At 48.8% G+C, this 18,768-nt stretch overlaps 1 protein-coding gene and 1 non-coding gene across 6 annotated transcripts in view; one reads left to right on the top strand and one right to left on the bottom strand.

Moving 5' to 3' along the window:
- The first annotated feature begins 1,039 nt into the window (after nt 1-1,039).
- PRDM11 (PR/SET domain 11) overlaps nt 1,040-18,768 on the top strand; it is a 67,454-nt gene continuing 49,725 nt past the window's right edge. For 4 of the 5 annotated variants that reach the window (XM_038764573.1, XM_038764577.1, XM_038764574.1 and 1 more), the window contains exon 1: nt 1,597-2,117. In XM_038764573.1, coding sequence (XP_038620501.1) covers nt 2,079-2,117 — 39 coding nt within the window. In that variant the 5' untranslated portion in view covers nt 1,597-2,078. Of the gene's footprint in view, nt 1,094-1,596; nt 2,118-18,768 lie in introns of those variants that run through there. The other variant, XM_038764575.1, reaches the window with a different exon arrangement.
- Nucleotides 10,817-10,954, bottom strand: LOC119944347. The gene has a single exon (XR_005455835.1). It is a non-coding gene; the product is annotated as a small nucleolar RNA SNORA7 (small nucleolar RNA).

Here is an 18,768-nt window from a genome sequence, read left to right on the forward strand (position 1 = left end):
GGACAGAAATGAAACCGTTACCGGATTGAAATGAGCGGAGTGGATGGATGCCTCGCTTCGCCTTTGCTCCTCCTCCCCTCCCGATTTTATTTAATCCCTCTGAATAGGATTTATACTACAAACCGGTTTTAAAGAGTTAACATTTTGACCCGACCCCCAACTTCTCTCCGCAGAGCGGTCAGATTTTCCTTTTGGGGGCTTCATCTCCGAAAGGCAACCGGAGTCCAACGGGTGAAAAGATGCGGGGGAGGCGGAGCCCCGGGTTGACAGGTGTCGGCCGCTGGGCTCAGAAAGGGTTAAAAATAAACACGCTCTGCCCACTCCCCAGATCTCCAGGGTCATTGCAAAACTTAGACTGCGATCCCACCGTTGGGTAGGGACCGTCTCTATATGTGCTTCCCAAGCGCTTAGTACAGTGCTCTGCACTCAATAAATACGATTGATTGGTTGATCGATTGGCAGTCCAGGGGCAGGCCTCTGCGGGTGCCAACCTCAGGACCGGCAGTAGCCGCAGGAAAATGGAAAAAAATCACACACACACACACACGCAGGCACGGAAAACTTTCCCATTCCTGGAAAACGCGCCCCAATTCCAAAGCGTCCTGGGGAATTGCACAAGCTTCGCCGTCGGGAGCCTCCCCGGGATGCCGGGCTCGTTGGCCCGGGGGAGGCGGGTTGTGCCCCCGCGGGGCTGCAGGGCAACGGCGACTTTCCCCCCCCCTCCCGTGGTCCAAGTTGGGAAGCGTCTGGTGTGTCCCAACTCCGGCCCCTGATTTGGGGGGTCCGCGTCTGCCCCAAACGCCGCTTTCTTCCGTTTTCCATGTCATTTCCTGTACTAATAAGATGGTGGTCAAAGCTGGGAAGGAGAGAAGCAGCGAGTCGCCGTCGCCGCCGCCGCTCCCGGGCTGCGGGCGGTAAAACTTTCCCTCGCCCGGGACTAGCGAGCGGGCGGGCGGGCCGGCGGGGGGGAGCTTCCCGCCGCCTCTTCCCGGCCGCCTCCTCCCGGCCGCCCGCCCGCCCGCTCGCCCGCCCCGCCAACCCCCTCTCCCTCCCGCTTCCACCGGGCCGGGCTGCGGCGGCATTCCCGGGGAAGGTGAGTCAGCCCCGGCGGTGGCCAGTGTGGCCAACGAAAATGGCTTCGGGAAGCGGCCGGCGCTCTGCCAGCCGGATCCGCTGGTGCAGAGGCCGCGGGCGGCGGGGAGGGGGCCGGGGGGCTGCGGGACGGGAGGGCGGGGAGGAGGAGGCTTCGGGCCCCCGAGAGGGGTGGGTTAACCCTCGGCAGGTAGCCGCTGCCGAGCAGTTGGAGACGGTGGTCGCCGCCGCCTCCTCTTCTTCCTCCTCCTCCTCCTTCCACTCTCCTTGTTACAATGTAGCCTCCCTCCCTCCACCCGGTTACGTGCTTTCCTTTGACGGACGTCTGCGCCGGCCAATGGGAGGGCCGGACGTCTCCGCCGGCCAATGGGAGAGGCGGACGGAATGATACAGCAGGGACGGGGTGGGCGGGGCTTAGCGTGTCGGAGGGCCCGCCGCTGCCCCCCGTCCCCCCCCGGGGGGCCCTCCCCCTGCCGCCCCTGGACCCCCCGATTCCCTCCAACCCTCCCGGGCAACCTCGCCCCCCCCGTCTTCGTCCGGGGCATCTCGCCACCATCGCCGTGCCCCCCGCCCCCGGGAGCTCATCTACTTTCCGTTACGTGCCACGAAGCCGGATCGCCGGGCGTTGCTTTTTTTTTTTCTTTGAGTTGGCAACGCCGGAGGGCCCTCCGGAGCCCGGATCCCCCCCGGGAGGGGACCCTCTAATGCCGGAGGAGGTCAGCCTCGGGGCTCGCTGCAGGCCGAACGCCATGCGCAGGTTGATGCAAGGAGAATGCAGGTAGCCCCGCCGGCCTGGAACTGCCCGCCGAAAAGTTCCGGGCCGGACCCTCCCCCTCGCCCTGAGCCCAGGTGGAGGGACCTGGCCCTGAAGGACGCGAAAACCTACCGGGTGTGGACCTGAACTCAGAGCAGAAAAATGCGAAGCACGTGTTTCTTCCGAGACTTATTGTTTAAGACCCTGTAATGTAGAGCAGAAAGGAGAAGTCATGAAACACACCCAGTTCCTGGCACCTGGGGAGAGTAAGGTAATCGTAAAGACGTTTCTCTTGATGCATAGAAACTCTTTTGCCTTTCGGGGTCAGACCGTGGACGGAACGGGCTCCGTTGATGTATGTGGCCTAATCTGCTTTATTTTCCGCCACCTCTAGTTTGCTCCATCGCGTTTTGCTGGAAGGTACCGCAGGAAGGGCTCCTCGGAGGTGTCAGTGGGATCAAAGAGTACCTGTACCATCCTTTGGTCATAGCTGGAACTTGGGCTTTGCTTAGGCACGTACCTGATGGTCAGTCAGATGGTATTGACTGATCGATCGCGGTTCCCTTTTGCGTGAAGATCAGGAATCGATCAGTTAATCACTGTGGTTGATCGAGGGCTGTCATTGTCCAGATCACTTTACTGATACAATAAAGTTGGTAGAAGCGATCCCTGCCCACAATTATTTTACGGTCTGTTTTCTCCACACAGCGAAATGAAGTATCCTAAGTCATTGCTTGTTCCTTTAGTAGTTTTTTTTTTTGGAATATTTATTTGCTTGTCTTTTACGACAGTCAAATCGGCTTCCTCCTCATTGGCAGCTGAATACACGTTTCTCTAGAAAAGTTTAAAGAAAATAATTAAGATAAGTCCATGATGGCTTTTAGAGGGAAAGTGTAGGGATGTTAGGTCTTTCCACATCATGAAGTCTTATGTCCTTTTATTGGCTATCAGACTTCCTCCAATTATCCGTAGGTGCCACAATAGCAGTCAAAATCCTAAGCTGAATGGACCACTGATGTGACCCAATACACTATTTCTTCTATTCCGCCAATGGACAGGAATCCCATCACTTATATTCCATGGAGTAATCCCTTTCTGCCCCATAAATTCAGTAATCAGCCCTAATGGAGCCTACATTTTTGAAGACTTCATAGTTTAACATTTATATGATTCATTTTATATCTGCAGAGTGCTTTTACAGTCCTGTTTATTAGAGAGTCATAATTTCCTCCCTGGCATTGGTTTTATAAGTTGGCATGTGAATGGGGGAGAAATACATCAATCCAAGGGAAAGTTATTCCTGCACTTTAGGGGGCAGGTGGAAAGGTCTGAGACAGGGGTCCTGTGTCTTTCATACTCTTGGAAACTTTGGGTACTGGGGTCTTGGCAGAATGGAGAAAGAAAGGAAATTTGTGAGCATTCACCTTAATGGCTAACAGCAAATCTCTGTCCGCCTAGGTCACCAGGTTCCCTAAGGAAGATTAAACTTAGGTACCAAAATATTCATCTCCCAGTGATCATCATGCCAGTGGGTGAATTACATGAGTCCAGTGAGGTCCAGATTTGGTACTTTAATGGTGTGTGTGAGGCTTAGAAAAGTCATTCCTTTTGGATAAGGTGTGGTGTTTGCTAAGAAGGAGCATTCTACAAGGAATTGGGAATTTGAATTTGGGGTTAGTTATGGTATTTGACAAGCTCTGGAGTAGATGCAAATATAGTGGATCAGACACAGGCCCAGTACCTCCTAGGGAAGACAGATGAAACTAAGATAAGGGACCTCAAAGAACAGCTAGCAGGAGTCACCGAGGAAGAAAACAAAGACAAGTAATTGAACAGTACTCTGAGATTCTCTAACTCCTTTTTGAAGCCCCTATGATCTCTTCCTCCCTCCTTTCCTCCTCCTGACTACTTTGTGAGTTACATTTGTGACAAAATTTGAATCTTTACACTTGAGCTCCCCTGCCCCACACACTTCCCAACTCTCCCCTACTCCTACATTCACTCTCTCATCTTTCCCAACCATCTTTATTAATAATAGTTGTGGTATTTGTTAAGTGCTTACTGTGTTTCAAGCACTATTATAAGTGCTGGGGTGAATACAAATGAATCAGACCTGATAGAGTCCCTGCCCCACATGGGGCTCACAGTCCAAGCAGGAGGGAGAAAAGAGTGAATCTTCCTTGTACAGATGAGGAAACAGGCTCTGAGAAGTTAAGTGACTTACCCGAGGTCACGCAGCCAGATGAGTGTCAAAGCTGGGATTAGAGCCTAGGGACCTCTGACTCCTAGCCCCGGACTATTTCCAGTATGCCTTGCTGCTTCCTGGAAAATGGAAGAAGAGATCGGGAATTGTATAACCCCCAAATCGTTTTCAGCAGCAGGACCAGACTTGGGTGTGGGTGACCCAGGCTACTCCCAGTGATGCTAGACCTGGTGAGCTCCCGGCTTGGAGGTGCCAATCACGAGCCTCCCACTGGCAAGATGAAATGAATACTGTCGTATCATCAGATCCCTAGTAAAGCTGGGAGCCCTTTGGTCAGGAAAACTGTCTCCAAGTTGAAGGATCCTATATCTGCTTCCAGTCTCACCAGTAAGAGCATTCCATTCTAGAGGTGTTGCTTGGGGTTCTCTCCCCTTTTTTTCTCAGAAATGTGGGTTCACGGGAGGGGGAATAAGCACACCCATCAGTCAGCTGGGGGAGTGTTCCCAAGGATACTAGTGAACAACTGCAGTGGGCCCTACACAAACTCACCTCTTCCCCCCTCTTTGGTTTTGGCAAAGTAGATGAGTCCTTCGGCCGGCAAGAAGTGCCATTTAGCTTGAAGTGGCCCTGATGAGCAGCACTGGGAACTTACACCCCTGCAACTAGGCTTTCTGGGCATCAACTGATGAGGAAAAGTGATCACCTTGAGGGAGCCATCTCCCACTCCCTTCTGCATTGCCCTGATTTGCTCTCTTTTCTCTTTCCCTCCCCACCCCCAGCCCCAAAATACTTATGTACATAGCTGTAATTTCATGTTTCCCTTTGCTCTTCCTACCCCTCCCAGCCCCAAAGCACTTATGTACATAGCTGTAATATTATTTATTTGTATTGATGTCTGTCTCCCTGACTCTAGACTGTGAGCTCGTTGTGGGCAGGGAATGTCACTGTTTCTTGTTGTATTTCACTTTCCCAAGTGCTTAGTACAGTGCTCTGCACACAGTAAGCACTCAATAAATACAATTGAATGAATGATCACAGAATACCAGACATTTCCTTGCCCTGGGAATGCCAAGAGTACCAAGTGTGAGAAGTATCTTTGGGGCCACAGGACACTCTCCAGGGAGGCCATGGAGTTTATTATATAAGGTCTCCCTCTGAAGCAGGAAGCAGAGGCAGTCTTTGAATGGACTGTTGCATGACAGAGGTCTCTCCAAGGGGATGGGGTAAAATGACAGACCTGACCTAAAATCGTACAATCTTGGGGCTGGCAGGAACCTAAAGAAATGATCTTGTCATCCCCCTGATTTTGGATGAAAGTGCATGTTTCTTCTGCTCTAAGCCTAAATGCCTCCTGCTGTAATTTCACAATTTTCAGCTTCCAGAGTTTCTGGGGAAGGGCAACCATCTTCCAGATCTTTAGCCCAGGTCAATCAATCAATCGTATTTGTTGAGCGCTTACTGTGTGCAAAGCACTGTACTAAGCGCTTGGGAAGTACAAGTTGGCAACATATAGAGACAGTCCCTACCCAACAGTGGGCTCACAGTCTAGAAGGGGGGAGACAGAGAACAAAACCAAACATATTAACAAAATAAAATAAATGGAATAGATATGTACAAGTTAAATAAATAAATAGAGTAATAAATATGTACAAACATATATACAGGTGCTGTGGGGAAGGGAAGGAGGTAAGACAGGGGGATGGAGAGGGGGACGAGGGGGAGAGGAAGGAGGGGGCTCAGTCTGGGAAGGCCTCCTGGAAGAGGTGAGCTCTCAGTAGGGCCTTGAAGGGAGGAAGAGAGCTAGCTTGGCGGATGGGCAGAGGGAGGGCATTCCAGGCCAGGGGGATGACATGGGCCGGGGGTCGACGGCGGGACAGGCGAGAACGAGGCACGGTGAGGAGCTTAGCGGCAGAGGAGTGGAGGGTGCGGGCTGGGCTGTAGAAGGAGAGAAGGGAGGTGAGGTAGGAGGGGGCGAGGTGATGGACAGCCTTGAAGCCGAGGGTCCTTTGCTTCCTGACAGCTCAGAACTCTATCAATTCACCAGGAAACCCAAAGATTTTATTTTTTCAGGAAGGTTTGCCACCCCGTTCTTCCCTCTGTTTTTACTCCTGTCATCCGCACTGCTCCCCTAGGACAGCTTACTTTTCCCCGACTTTCTCCCCACTCCACGGCCTTATCCCTCTACTATGCTGTTTCCCATTTATTCAGAGGTGTAGTATACTAGGTGTTTGGGAAGTACAGAATAATGAAGTGTCATATTACCTGTCCACTTGGAGCTTCCAGTCTAATGGGGGAAACAGACATAAAAATATTTACAATTAGATCAAAAATAAAGCAGACATATACATAGCTGGAGTGTGTGTGTATAAGTTCGTAAGCGCCTCCAGCCTCTCCCCTTTCCAGTCCAGTCTTTTTATTTTTTTTTAGTGGTTTCCATTAAGCCCTATGTGCTGTAAACACCAGAATGTATATAAGATAATCAGGCACAATCCTTGTCCCACATGGGGCTCACATTCTATGAATCTACTATGTTGGAGAAGCAGCGTGGCCTAGTGGAAAAAGCATTGGCCCAAGAGTCAGAGGACCTGAGTTCTAATCTCAATTCCAGCAGGTACCTGCTGCATGACCTTGGGCAAGTCACTTAACTTCGCGTGCCTTAGTTTCCTCAACTTTAAAATGGGGATTCAATATCTGTTCTCCCTTTTACTTAAACTGTGAGTCCCATGCAAGACCTGATTATCTTGTATCTACCCCAGCACTTAGTACAGTGCCTGGCACAATTGTTCAAATGCAATTGTTAATCTATTTTGCTACTGATATCATATTTTTAAAATGTTTCTCTCTACAATGTCTTTGCATTTCTCAAAAGTTACCTATTCAATCTTCATGTCAAAGTAAAGCTCCTACCCATTGGCTTTAAAGCATTTTGTCAGCTCTCTCTTACCTATAAATCCATCAATCAATTGGTCGTATTTATTGAGTGCTTACTGTGTGCAGAGTCAGTCAGTAGTATTTATTGAGCACTTACTGTATGCAGAGCAGTATATTAAGGGCTTGGGGGGGTACACTATACCAATATAACAGACACATTTCCTGCCCACAACAAGCTTCCAGAGCACTGTACTAAGCACCTGGGAGAGTACAATATACCAGAGTTGGTAGACATGTTCCATGCCCACAAGGTGTTTACAGACTAGAAGGAGAAACAAACATTAATATGAATAAATAAATTCTGGATATGAACAAAGTGTTGTGGGGCTACAGGGAGTGATGAATCCAAGTTCAGGAGTGACACAAGGGAGAGGGAGTAGAAGAAATTAGGGCTTAGTTGGTGAAGTCCTCTTGGAGGAGATAGGATTTTAATAAGGCTTTGAAGGTGGGGAGAGTGATGGTGTGTTGGATATGAAGTGGGTGGGGGGGAGTTCCATGCCTGAGACAGGAGGTGGGCCATGGGTCAGTGGTGAGATAGAACAGATCAAGGTTAGTAGGTTGGCACTAGAGGAGTGAAGGGTATGGGCTGGGTTGTAATAGGAAATCAGCGAGATAGTTAAGAAGGGGCAAGGTGATTGAGTGGCTTAAAGCCAAAGGTAAAAAGTTTCTGTTTGATGCAGAGGTGGATGGGCAACTGCTAGAGGGTCTTGACTGGGGAGGCATGGGCCGATTGGTTTTGTAGAAAAATGATCTGAGCAGCAGAGTGAAGTGTGGATTGAAGTGGGGAGAAACAGGAGGAAGGGAGGTCAGCAAGAAAGTCAATCAAGGTAGGCTAGGATAATTACTCGAGAAGTACCGTGGCCAAGTGGAAAGAGCAGGGGCCTGGGAAGAGGACCTGGGTTCTAATCCCAGCTCTACCACCTGCCTGCTGTGAGAACATGAGCAAGTCACTTAAATTCTCTGTGCCTCAGTTACCTCATCTGTAAAATGGGGAACTAAGACTGTGAGCCCTTTATGTCCAACCCAATTATCTTGTATCTACCCCAGCACTTGGTACAGCACCTGAATCATAGAAAGCACTAAACAAATATCACAGTTATTAGTATCGTGGTAGTAGTCTGGTTGGAGAGGAAAGGATGGATTCTAGTGATGTAAAGGTAGAACCAGCAGGATTTGTGGACAGATTGAATTTGTGGGTTGAATGGGAGAGGTGAGTCGAGGATAATGCCAAGTTTATGGGCTTGTGAGACAGGGAGGATATGGTGCTGTGCACAGCGTTGGCAAAGTCAGGGAGAGGACAGGGTTGTGTGGGAAGATGAGCTTTTATCCATTCTCTTCTACTGTACCCCACCTTGCACTCTCACTTCCTCCCAAACTCACTTGCTCACTGTGCCTTGATTCTTAATTCTCTTACCAGTGACCCTTAGTATAAGCCCATTCTTCTGTGTGAAACCACCTCCTCCTTCAAATCCAGCAGATCACAGTTCTCCCTATTTTCCAAACCTTTCTGGAATTCCTCCTCCTCCAGGAGCCCTCTTGAAATCAGTCCAGGTCACATCTGCTCTGCGATCATCTCAGCACTTTTTCATTCATCATTTCTCGTTGTACCTTTATGCATATCATTGAATGTGCTATAGTATTCGAGTACCTCTTCCTCCTATTTGTACATGACTTTCTATCTGTCTCCATGGCTAGAGTGTAATCTCCTTGTAGGCAGGAAGTCCATCTTCTTGTATTGAACATACCCAATTACTGAGTACAGTGCCTCAGACACAGCAGGTGCTCGATAGTTGCTAAAATAATAGTAATTATGGTACTCGTTAAGCGCTATGTGCCAATCACTGCTGTAAGTGCTGAGGTAGATATAAATTAATCAGATTGGACTGTGTCCCTGTCCACCATACGGCTCACAGTCTTAATCCCCATTTTACAGATGAGGTAACTGAGGCCCAGAGAAGTGAAGTGATTCACCCAAAGTCACACAGCAGACATATGGCAGAACTGGGATTAGAACCCAGGGCCTTCTGACTCTCAGGCCCGTGCATTATCCACTAAACCACACTGATTGGAGGGGTGGGACCTCAGATTCCCCATTGCTCCAAGCCCCAGTCCCTAAAAAGACAGCCCACCTAGGGTTAAGGCTGGAATGCACTCAGTAAATACCACTGAGTGATTGAGTCAAAGGTGGGAATGGGGATTGATGCACCTTTGCAGCACTGGAGAGAGAACTGGTTAGAGCAGGGGATCATGGCTACACATGCATGACCCAATCTTTGCTCCCCTTCCACCCATCACGGGTGTTGATGCAGGGAATGGGGCTTTGCAGCTCTAGTAGAGGCTGTTCAGAAAACAAAATGCCCACCCACTACATGGGTCTGTGAAGTGTCTGAGGATTTCCCCTCCATATAACTAAATGATATCGGGTTTATGGCCGTTTCCTGACTTCCTCAGATAAGATCTGTGCCACAGAATGGATCCTGGTGTTCAAGTCACTAGCGGTTTTTTGTCTTTCGGTTTGGTTTAAGACTGTGAGATCATTATGTGTCAGGGAACGTGTCTGCTAATTCTGTTGTTTTGTACTCTCACAAGCGGTTAGTACAGTGTTCTGCACATAATAACTACTCAGTAAATACGATTGATTGGTATTGTCTACAGTGATGGGAAAGACGGGAAGGACAGGATTTGGGTGGGAAGATGAGGAACTCTGTTTTGGATTCAAGTTTGTATTTCCTCCATTCAGTAGCTGCCCGAGTCTATCGGAGAAGTTTAGAGTGAGTGATCAATCCCAGAAGACATGTCTGAACACAAGGTTGTCTTTTCCTGGATCTGTGACTCGTAGGTACAAGTGAAAGTCGCAAACAGTTCACTCAAAACCCTCTCTTCTACCCAGCAGTGGCATCATTTTGGCCAGGGAATATGTCTGCTAATTCTGTTGTATTGTACTTTCCCAACCACTTAGTACAGTGCTCCACACATAGTAAACACTCAATAAATATGATTAATTATTTAATTGATTGATATATACATAAATGCTGTGGGGCGGGGGTAATCAAAGAGTATTTTAAAGCCCAGCCACCTCAGGAGAGAAACACTCCTCCTCCCACCCCGAACCACTCTCCTCTTGCCCGGGGGGCTTTGTCGCTCCTTCAACCTGTCTGGGTGTCCTCTAAGACCACTCTCAGCCACTCCCTCTTCTGCCAAAGGAAAGGAATTGGGACCTTTCTTGTACTCTCCCAAGCACTAGTACGGTGCTCTGCACAGAATAAGCGCTTGATAAGTACCATTGGTTGATTGATTTGAAGGAATTCTAGTCCCCACCTTCCTCTGGCCCTTATAGTTAGGAATGATTGTAGTTTATTTTAGTGCTTATCACATGTCAGGCATTGTAATAAGCTCTAGGGTAAATCAATCAATCAATCAGTAGTATTTGTTGAGTGCTTACTGTTGAGCACTATAATAAGCACTTGGGAGAGTCTTGTCTTATGCTGTCAAGTCGCTTCCGACCCACAGCGACTCCTTGGACACATCTCTCCAAGAAAGCCCCACCTCCATCTGCAATCGTTCTGGTAGTGTATCCATAGAGTTTTCTTGGTTAAAATATGGAAGTGGTTTACCATTGCCTTCTTCCATGCAGAAAACTTGAGTCTCCACCCTTGACTCTCTCCCATGCTGCTACTGCCGAGCACAGGTGAGTTTGACATTTAGCAATCAGTCAATCAATCGTATTTATTGAGCGCTTACTGTGTGCAGAGCACTGTGCTAAGCGCTTGGGAAGTACAAGTTGGCAACATATAGAGACAGTCCCTACCCAACAGTGGGCTCACAGTCTAGAAGGGGGAATTAGCAGATTGCCTTCCACTTGCTAGCCACTGGCCAAGCTAGGAATGGAATGGTTAGGCCTCTGCTTGACTCTACCTCCATTAGCCGAGACTGGTAGAGTACTGGAAACTCTTCAGGTGTGATCCAGAGAGGGAACTTGGGAGAGTACAACACAACACATTCCCTACCCACAATGAACGTACAGTCTAATAATAATAATAATGATGGTATTTGTTAAGCCCTTAATATGTGCAAAGCACTGTTCTAAGCACTGGGGGGATACAAGGTGATCAGGTTGTTCCACGTGGGGCTCACAGTCTTAATCCCCATTTTACAGATGAGGTAACTGAGGCACAGAGAAGTTAAGTGGGTTGCCCAAAGTCACACAGCTGATGAGTGGCTGAGCTGGGATTCGAACCCATGACCTCTGGCTTCCAAGCCCGCTGAGCCTGTCCACTCAGCCATGCTGCTTCTCTAGAGGGAAATACAATAAATACATAAATACAATACGATCAGATCAGACACAGTCCTTGTTCCACACAGGACTCACAGTCTAGATAGTAGGGGAAACAGACATTTAACCTTTGACTCCCAGGACTGCACTCTTCCCACTAGACCACGCTGCTTCTCACTCTTGGCTTTCAATAGCTGCTTCCTGGAATTGTGATTGAACTCTCACTGTATTTAATTCGCCCTTGGGTGGCAGTTCAACCTTGGAGAAATCTGGACTGGGATGCTGCTGGCTCACATTGGCTTCAGTCTGTCCATCTGTAAAATGGAGATACAGGAAGCTGTTCAGAGAAGTAGCAATAGTTTTGAAAAGGATTTATAAGAGTTCTTCAGTAGTAGCTTAATGATTGGTTGTTAGAAGGGTGGATGTCAAAGACACCTATCCTCCTTTTAATGGTAATATGTTCCAAGTGCTTAGTATAGTTCTCTGCACACAGTAAGCGCTCAATAAATACAGTTGAATAGATAGAGTACTTACCATGTGCCAAGCACTGTCCTAGATACTGGAGTAGATAAAGAATAATCAGGTTGGTCACAGTCCCTCTGCCACCCAGTGTTCATAGTCTAAGGGGGGTGGGCAGGAAGAGGTATTTTATTTCCCTTTTCTAGATGAGGAAACTGAGGCACAAAGACGTTAAGTGACTTGCCCAGGCAAGTGCAAAGCCAGGATACTCTTCCTCTAAAACTCTTTGGAGCTACTATCCTGTGGTGGATGGACCACTATGACCCTGTATGGCATTTTTCTTGTCCTTACTTAATGTCTACCCTCTCTGGCTCAGAGAAATGTTGGGAGATGGCCTGTGACCCTATGGGTGAAAGCACTTTAAGGCCTATCAAAAAAAGGTTCTGTAGAACTTCAAGGTCATCTTTAGTCTCTAGTCCTGGAACACACCCCTTGACTCCTCCCACCCCTGGCCCATCCTTAAAGCTCAATCTCTGACCCACAGGTTTTTGGAGGTCCGTGACGGGTGTGAGACTTGCACAAAAGGCATCTAGTTGGCTTAACAATTTGTCTGGGCATCCTATCAGTCTTGCCAATCCTGGGGAGAAGGGGTTGAACTACCACCAAACGTGGCACTGCCTTACCCCGCCAGTCATATGACACAATCTGATGCCATGCAGCCATGATTTAGCTAGCCGGCGCAGCACTCCCCAGCCCGGGCAGTGCTTCTCGGGGTCCTGCCCTCCCCATTTCAGCTCCTGCCAAGGTGAAAGCCATGTGTGCTCGTATCCTCACTCGTGCACACAGCCCTCTGCTTCCTCTCTGTTCTTTGATCCAGTGGTAGAAACCAGGCACGCTCATGTCACCTTTCACCCACATAGCCACTCTGCCTTCTCTCTGTCCCCTGCTTTAGTGGTGGAAACCATGAGTGCTCACATCCCCCTTTACCCATACAGCCACTTCACCTTCTCTCTGTCCTGTGCTCCAGCAGTGGAAACCATGTGTGCTCGTGTCCCTCCTCACCCACGCAGCCACTCTGCCTCCTCTCTGTCCTCTGCTCCAGTGGTGGAAACTATGTGTGCTCGCATCCCCCTTTGTCCATGCAGACCCCTCCGCCTCCTCTCTGTCCCCTGCTCCAACAATGAGAATTACACGTACACGCTTAGAACAGTGCCCTGCACACAGTAAGCCTCAATAAATGCAATTGAATGTGTGTACTCGCATATCCCTTCATCCACACACACTTCAGCTTTGGAGGAAAACGCGTGTGTTTCCCTGGCAGACAGTCCACTCCCCTGCAGAAGTCCTGTCATCCTACAGAGCTTCATGGAAAGTGCTGCCTCCCTCTCCCCTGGCGCTGTCCCCACTTGGGAGACCGGGCCACGAAGTAACCTAAACCATGAGACTTTCAGTCAGTAGCCACTATAAACTGATCATTTATCAAATCATCTTGAAGAATTTCACCTGTAAGCTCTGCCTCTAGACTGCAAGCTCATTGTGAGCAGGGAACATGTCTACCAAGTTCGTTATGCTGTACTCTCCCTAGTGCTTAGTACAGTGCTCTGCATGCATTTAGTATTCAATAAATACCATTGATTGATTAATATTTCACAACGCAAAATATGCCCACCCATCATGGAACTGTCCTTAGCCCAGCAGAGCCCATCGGGCTTGAGCAGGGGTCTCTTCTGCCTCCTGGAATGGTAACTAAAGACCTCTGGTCCCCATGGTGTTGTAGGAGGGAGAAGGATCCTGGAGTTGGATGAGGATTCCAGATGAACTGTGGAGTACCAGCACTGAGGGAAAACAGCTTTGGACTGGTAGAAAGGTGCCAGCTTGGGGTGGACGTCACTGGTCCGGTAAATATGGAACCACCTCCTTGATGTCAATTAACACACCGTACCTCTTCTGACTGTTTCTTCCCTTCTAACGAAGTGGGGACAAACACAGCTGCTCTTGAGCTGACAGTTGGGCCGTGGGCCTTAGAGGGCCCGGGGCAAATCAGGGACGGTAGCCACGGCTCCTCGGGTGGAGAGGAAGCTTCCGCTCTTCCCCGCACCAGCTTGCGGTGGGGGTTTGAATTTTGCTTGGGGAACCCAAGTTCCTTCATCCTCCCAAAGTGGCTGAGCTAAATGCCCTAGATGTGAAAAACCCCAAACCACATCTGCCTCGTGGCATTGAAAGATCCCATTTCCAAAAGGCAAGAACACACAGTTCTTCCCCAGAGGGAGTAGCACCTCAGTGAGAAAATAGTTGATAGGGCATTGCTAAAGGGACCTTGGAATTTTTTTGGTGGCATTCCAGAAATGGGCTTGGATGGTGTCTGGGACAGTGCTTCAAGCTACTCTCCCCCTTAATAATAAGCATAATAGTTGTGGTATATGTTAAGCACTTACTAGGTGCCAAGCAATGGGGAAGATGCAAGATAATCAGGTCAGAAACAGTCTCTGTCCTTCATGGGCTCACGATCTAAAGTAGGAAAGAAAACAAGTATTGTATTCTCATTTTATAGATGAGGCCCAGAAAAGTTAGTGACTTCCCCAAGGTCACCCAGAAGGTGAGTGGTGGAGTCGGGATTAGAGCCCTGTTCCTCTGTCTCCCAAGTCCATGTTCTTTGTGCTTGGCTACCCTGCTACTCTCTTCCCTCTTCCCCTCCTGCCCTGAAAACAGGAGGCGGGAGAGAAATGATTGCTTTCACTGGGGTGATTCCCTACAGAGCAGAGAGACCTTCTTCCTAGACTTCCCCCCAGCCTCTGAACCCAACCCTAACATTCTGCCCCCGTCTTCTCTTAACCCTTCTTACCAGTGCCAGTGGCCTCGTCAGAGGCAGGCTTCCCCGGGCAAAGTGATTGTTATAGAGAAATGGTGTGCCCTAATGGAAAGAGCACAGGATGGGGAGTCAGGAGACCTGGATAATCCCAGCTCTGCCATGCACCTGCTGTGTGACTTTGGGCAAATCACTTAACCTCTCTGGGTCTCAGTTTCCTCATCTGGAAAAAGGGGATGAAGGGGTATGGTTTCCATCGTTGAACCTAGGGACAGAGAGGAGGCAGAATGGCTGCGTGGGTGAAGGGGGACATAAGCACCTGTGGTTTCCACTGCTGGTCCCTCTCCCTTAGAATGTCAGGCCCACGTGGGACAGGGACTGCTTCCAATCTGAATGTATTTTATCTACCCCCAGGTCTTAGCACAGTTCTTGGCACTTACCTCATTATAGGCAGGGAACGTGTCTGCTAATTCTGTTGTATTGTACTCTCCCAAGCGCTTAGTACGGTGCTCGGCACAGAGTAAACATTCAGTAAATTTGATTGCTTGATAGCAAGTACTTAAAAATACTACAGTTATTATTGTTAGAGTTTGATTTGAAAATGGATTGGACATTTAAAGGATGTGACTCAAATGATGCAGTTTTCATGAGTGGACTGTGTTAATGACCATATTGAGTTGCTTTGACCATGTGGGCCTTCATTTATCTCTGTGAAGAACTGGATTCTTTTGGAGACTTGGGCCAGTGCATTGCCTCCTGCTCTGGATATTCCTTTGCCAGCAAACAATACTGGGCAGTGGGGTTTCCCAGAATGTCAGCATTCCACTCCGGTCTCTAGACTGGCACATCTCTGCAAGCTGGGGAGCAGCTGTGCCACTCTTTCTGCCTCATTCATTCATTCATTTATTCAGTTGTATTTATTGAGCATGTATTGTGTGCAGAGCACTGTATTAAGCGCTTGGGAAAGTACAGTACACCAACAAAGAGTGACAATTCCTGCCCACAACAAGCTCGTTGTCTGGTGGGGGGAGACAGACATCAATACAAATACAAAGACATCAGTATAAATAAATAAAATTACAGTTATATATATATGAGTGCCATGGGTTGCGGGGGGAAGAGCAAAGGGAGCAAGTCAGGGTGACGCAGAAGGGAGTGGGAGATGAGGAAAAGTGGGGCTTAATCTAGGAAGGCCACTTGGAGGAGAAGTGCCTTCACTAAGGCTTGAAGGGGGGAGAGTAATTGTGTGGCGGATTTGAGGAGAGAGGGCGTTCAAGGCCAGAGGTAGGATGTGGGCCAGGGGTTGGTGGCGAGACAGGCGAGATCGATGCACAATGAGAAGATTAGCACCAGAGGAGTGAGGTGTGCAGGCTGGGGTGTAGATGGAGAGAAGTGAGGTGAGGTAAGAGGGGGTGAGGTGATGGACTGCTTTAAAGCCAATGGTGAGGAGCTTTTGTTTGATACAGAGGTGGATAGGCAACCACTGGAGATTTTTGAGGAGGGGGGGGGTGACATGTCCTGAATGTTCCTATAGAAAGATAATATCCAGGCAATGGAGTGAAGAATGGACTGGAGTGGGGAGAGGTAGGAGGCTGGGAGGTCAGAAAGGAGGCTGATGCAGCAATAGTAATAATGATGGCATTTTTTAAGCAGTTACTATGTGCAGTGCACTGTTCTAAGTACTGGGAAAGGATGAGTGACTGTATTAATGTGGTAGCAGTTTGGATGGAGAGGAAAGGGCAGATTTTAGCGCCCTGCTGCCTATGGCACCGCCAGGCCCCATGGGTCAGTGAGGTCAGAGAACATGAAGGGCTGGGAGGGGCAAAGGCAGTTCTCAGATTTGGCTTGGACAGCCTAAGGGCTGCAAAGATTGAGGAGGGCTAGCAACGGGGCCACGGAAGTGGTGGGGTGGGGGAGGGCAGAGTTGGAATAAGTATGGGTGGAAAGGCTGTTTAAGGAGGACTTTGGGGTGGAGGAACAGGGGGCAATGCACCCCACCATCCTTTAGCAGTGTCAAGTCCTTTGTTTAGGCTGCTCAGGCCAAAGGGAGCCTAGGGGTTGGTCTTCTTTGCTCTCCGAGTTTTTCCTCAGTGGGTATTTGTCAGAAAGTCAAGGATTGATGACATTGCATGATAAGTAGTGGGGCAGCATGGACTAGTGGAAAGGCCACAGATCTGGGAGTTGGGGTTCTGGGTTCTAAACCTGGTTCTTCCACTTGCCTGCTGTGTGATCTTGGGCAAGTCACAGAACGGCTCTGTGTCTCAGTTTCCTCATCTATAAAATTCATTCATTCAGTCATATTTATTGAGTGCTTACTGTGTGCAGAGCACTTTACTAAGTGCTTTGGAGAGTACAATAACAGACACATTCCCTGCCCACAGTGAGCTTACTGTCTTGAGGGGGGAATTAGGGATTCAGTATCTGTTCTCCCTCCTGCTTAGACTGTGAATCTCACGTGGGGTAGGGACTGTGTCCGACCTGATTAACTTATCTACCCCAGTGACTAGTACAGTGCTTGACATATAGTAATGTCTTAAATATCACAATTGTTATGATTGTTGATAAATGTGTGTGTGAAAGAGAGAGAGAGACAGAGAGAGAGAATGAATATGAATATTCTGGCTGGGGGGCTTGGTTCTGTTTTCTAAGTCCTGGCTTCAGGTGAGGACAGAGGAACCCAAGGCCAGAGGGATGGCTCTGTTGGCTTGGAGTAGGAGGAGGCTTTGAATTCCACTGCATTGTGTCTGGGGGCTTGGAGAGGGGAGAGACTGGTGCTTGCTTACTTGTGAGTACAAGCCCGTGAAGAGTATTCCTGAGAGTTGGAGGGTGGGAAAGCAAGAAGCATTTCTCCCTGAGGGCTGCCCAACCCTTCTTCTTCCTCTCACCAGCTATGGACAAGCGAGATGAGCTTATGGTATGTTTATTACTGCATGGCTGTCTGCGTCTTTTTTTTTTCTCTCTCTCTCTCTCTCCCTCTTTTCATCTCCCACTTTCAGCCCACTGCTTTACGTACAAGATTAGATCCTAGCTGGGCCTTGTTCCACTCCCCCAGAACTCCAAATAGTTCAGTCCACTGGGGCCCTGAACGGTTGAAGCATTTCCTGCCGGGTGGTGTGGTTTCCGGGGGTCGGGCTGGTTTTGATCGTGCCATCAATCCTGCCTCTTGCTTTAGGGATAGACCAGCGTTAAAACTCCAGGAATCTTTGTTCTGATTCTCCATTGGCATTTGGGGTTTTGTTCTGGGGAGTCTGGACTTGCTCAATCTGGGTTCAGCAACAGCAGCAGCATCTTTCACAGGTCAGGGATGTGGGCAGGCCCCCAGTTTGCTGATTTCATCTCCCAAAACGTGTCCTGAATCAGAACAATCCAAGGAAAACCAGAACTAATGACCCCCCACTTAGGATTTGGGATCCTCCCCAGCTATTACTACCTGGAAGAATGTCTGGTCAGAAGCACTCACTTCTAGAGGGCTCCAAGACCAGCCCTCTAGGAGAAGAGCAAGCTGGCCATGCTCCATGAACTCCTTGTGGGCAGGGAACATGTCTACCAAATCAATTAATCATATTTATTGAGCATTTATTGTGTGCAAAGCACTGTACTAAACACTTGGACGAGTATGATGCAAGAGTTGGTAGACACGTTCCCTGCCCACAAGGAGCTTACAGTCTAGAGAAGCAGCATGGCTCAGTGGAAAGAGCACGGGCTTTGGAGTCAGAGGTCATGGATTCAAATCCCAGCTCCGCCGCTTGTCAGCTGTGTAACTTTGGGCAAGTCACTTAACTTCTCTGGGCCTCAGTTCCCTCATCTGTAAAAATGGGGATTAAGACTGTGAGCCCCCCGTGGACAACCTCATCACCTTGTAACCTCCCCAGTGCTTAGAACAGTGCTTTGTACATAGTAAATGCTTAATAAATGCTATCATTAAATGCTATCATTAGAGGGCAAGGTTATAGTCTAGTTATGTTATCTGATATGTAGTCTATGTCCGTTATACAAATCTGTTATGTTGTACTCTCCCAAGTACTTAGCACAGTGCTCTGTACATGGTTAGCGCTCAGTAAATTCCATTGATTGGTTGGATTAGCACCAGCCAGTCACTGGAAAGTTTGCTCCCAGTGCCCACCTTCGCAGGGACAGCTTTTCCCCTTCCAGGGGCTCGGGGACTAGGAAAGGGGGCATTAGCCTCCTGTTGGGGCCACCAGATTGCCATCTGTAAGGACTTCCCATCTACTTTCTCCAGGCAGAGCTGC

This window comes from Tachyglossus aculeatus, chromosome 22 (assembly GCF_015852505.1).
Source record: "Tachyglossus aculeatus isolate mTacAcu1 chromosome 22, mTacAcu1.pri, whole genome shotgun sequence".
In the NCBI taxonomy this organism is placed as follows: domain Eukaryota; kingdom Metazoa; phylum Chordata; class Mammalia; order Monotremata; family Tachyglossidae; genus Tachyglossus; species Tachyglossus aculeatus.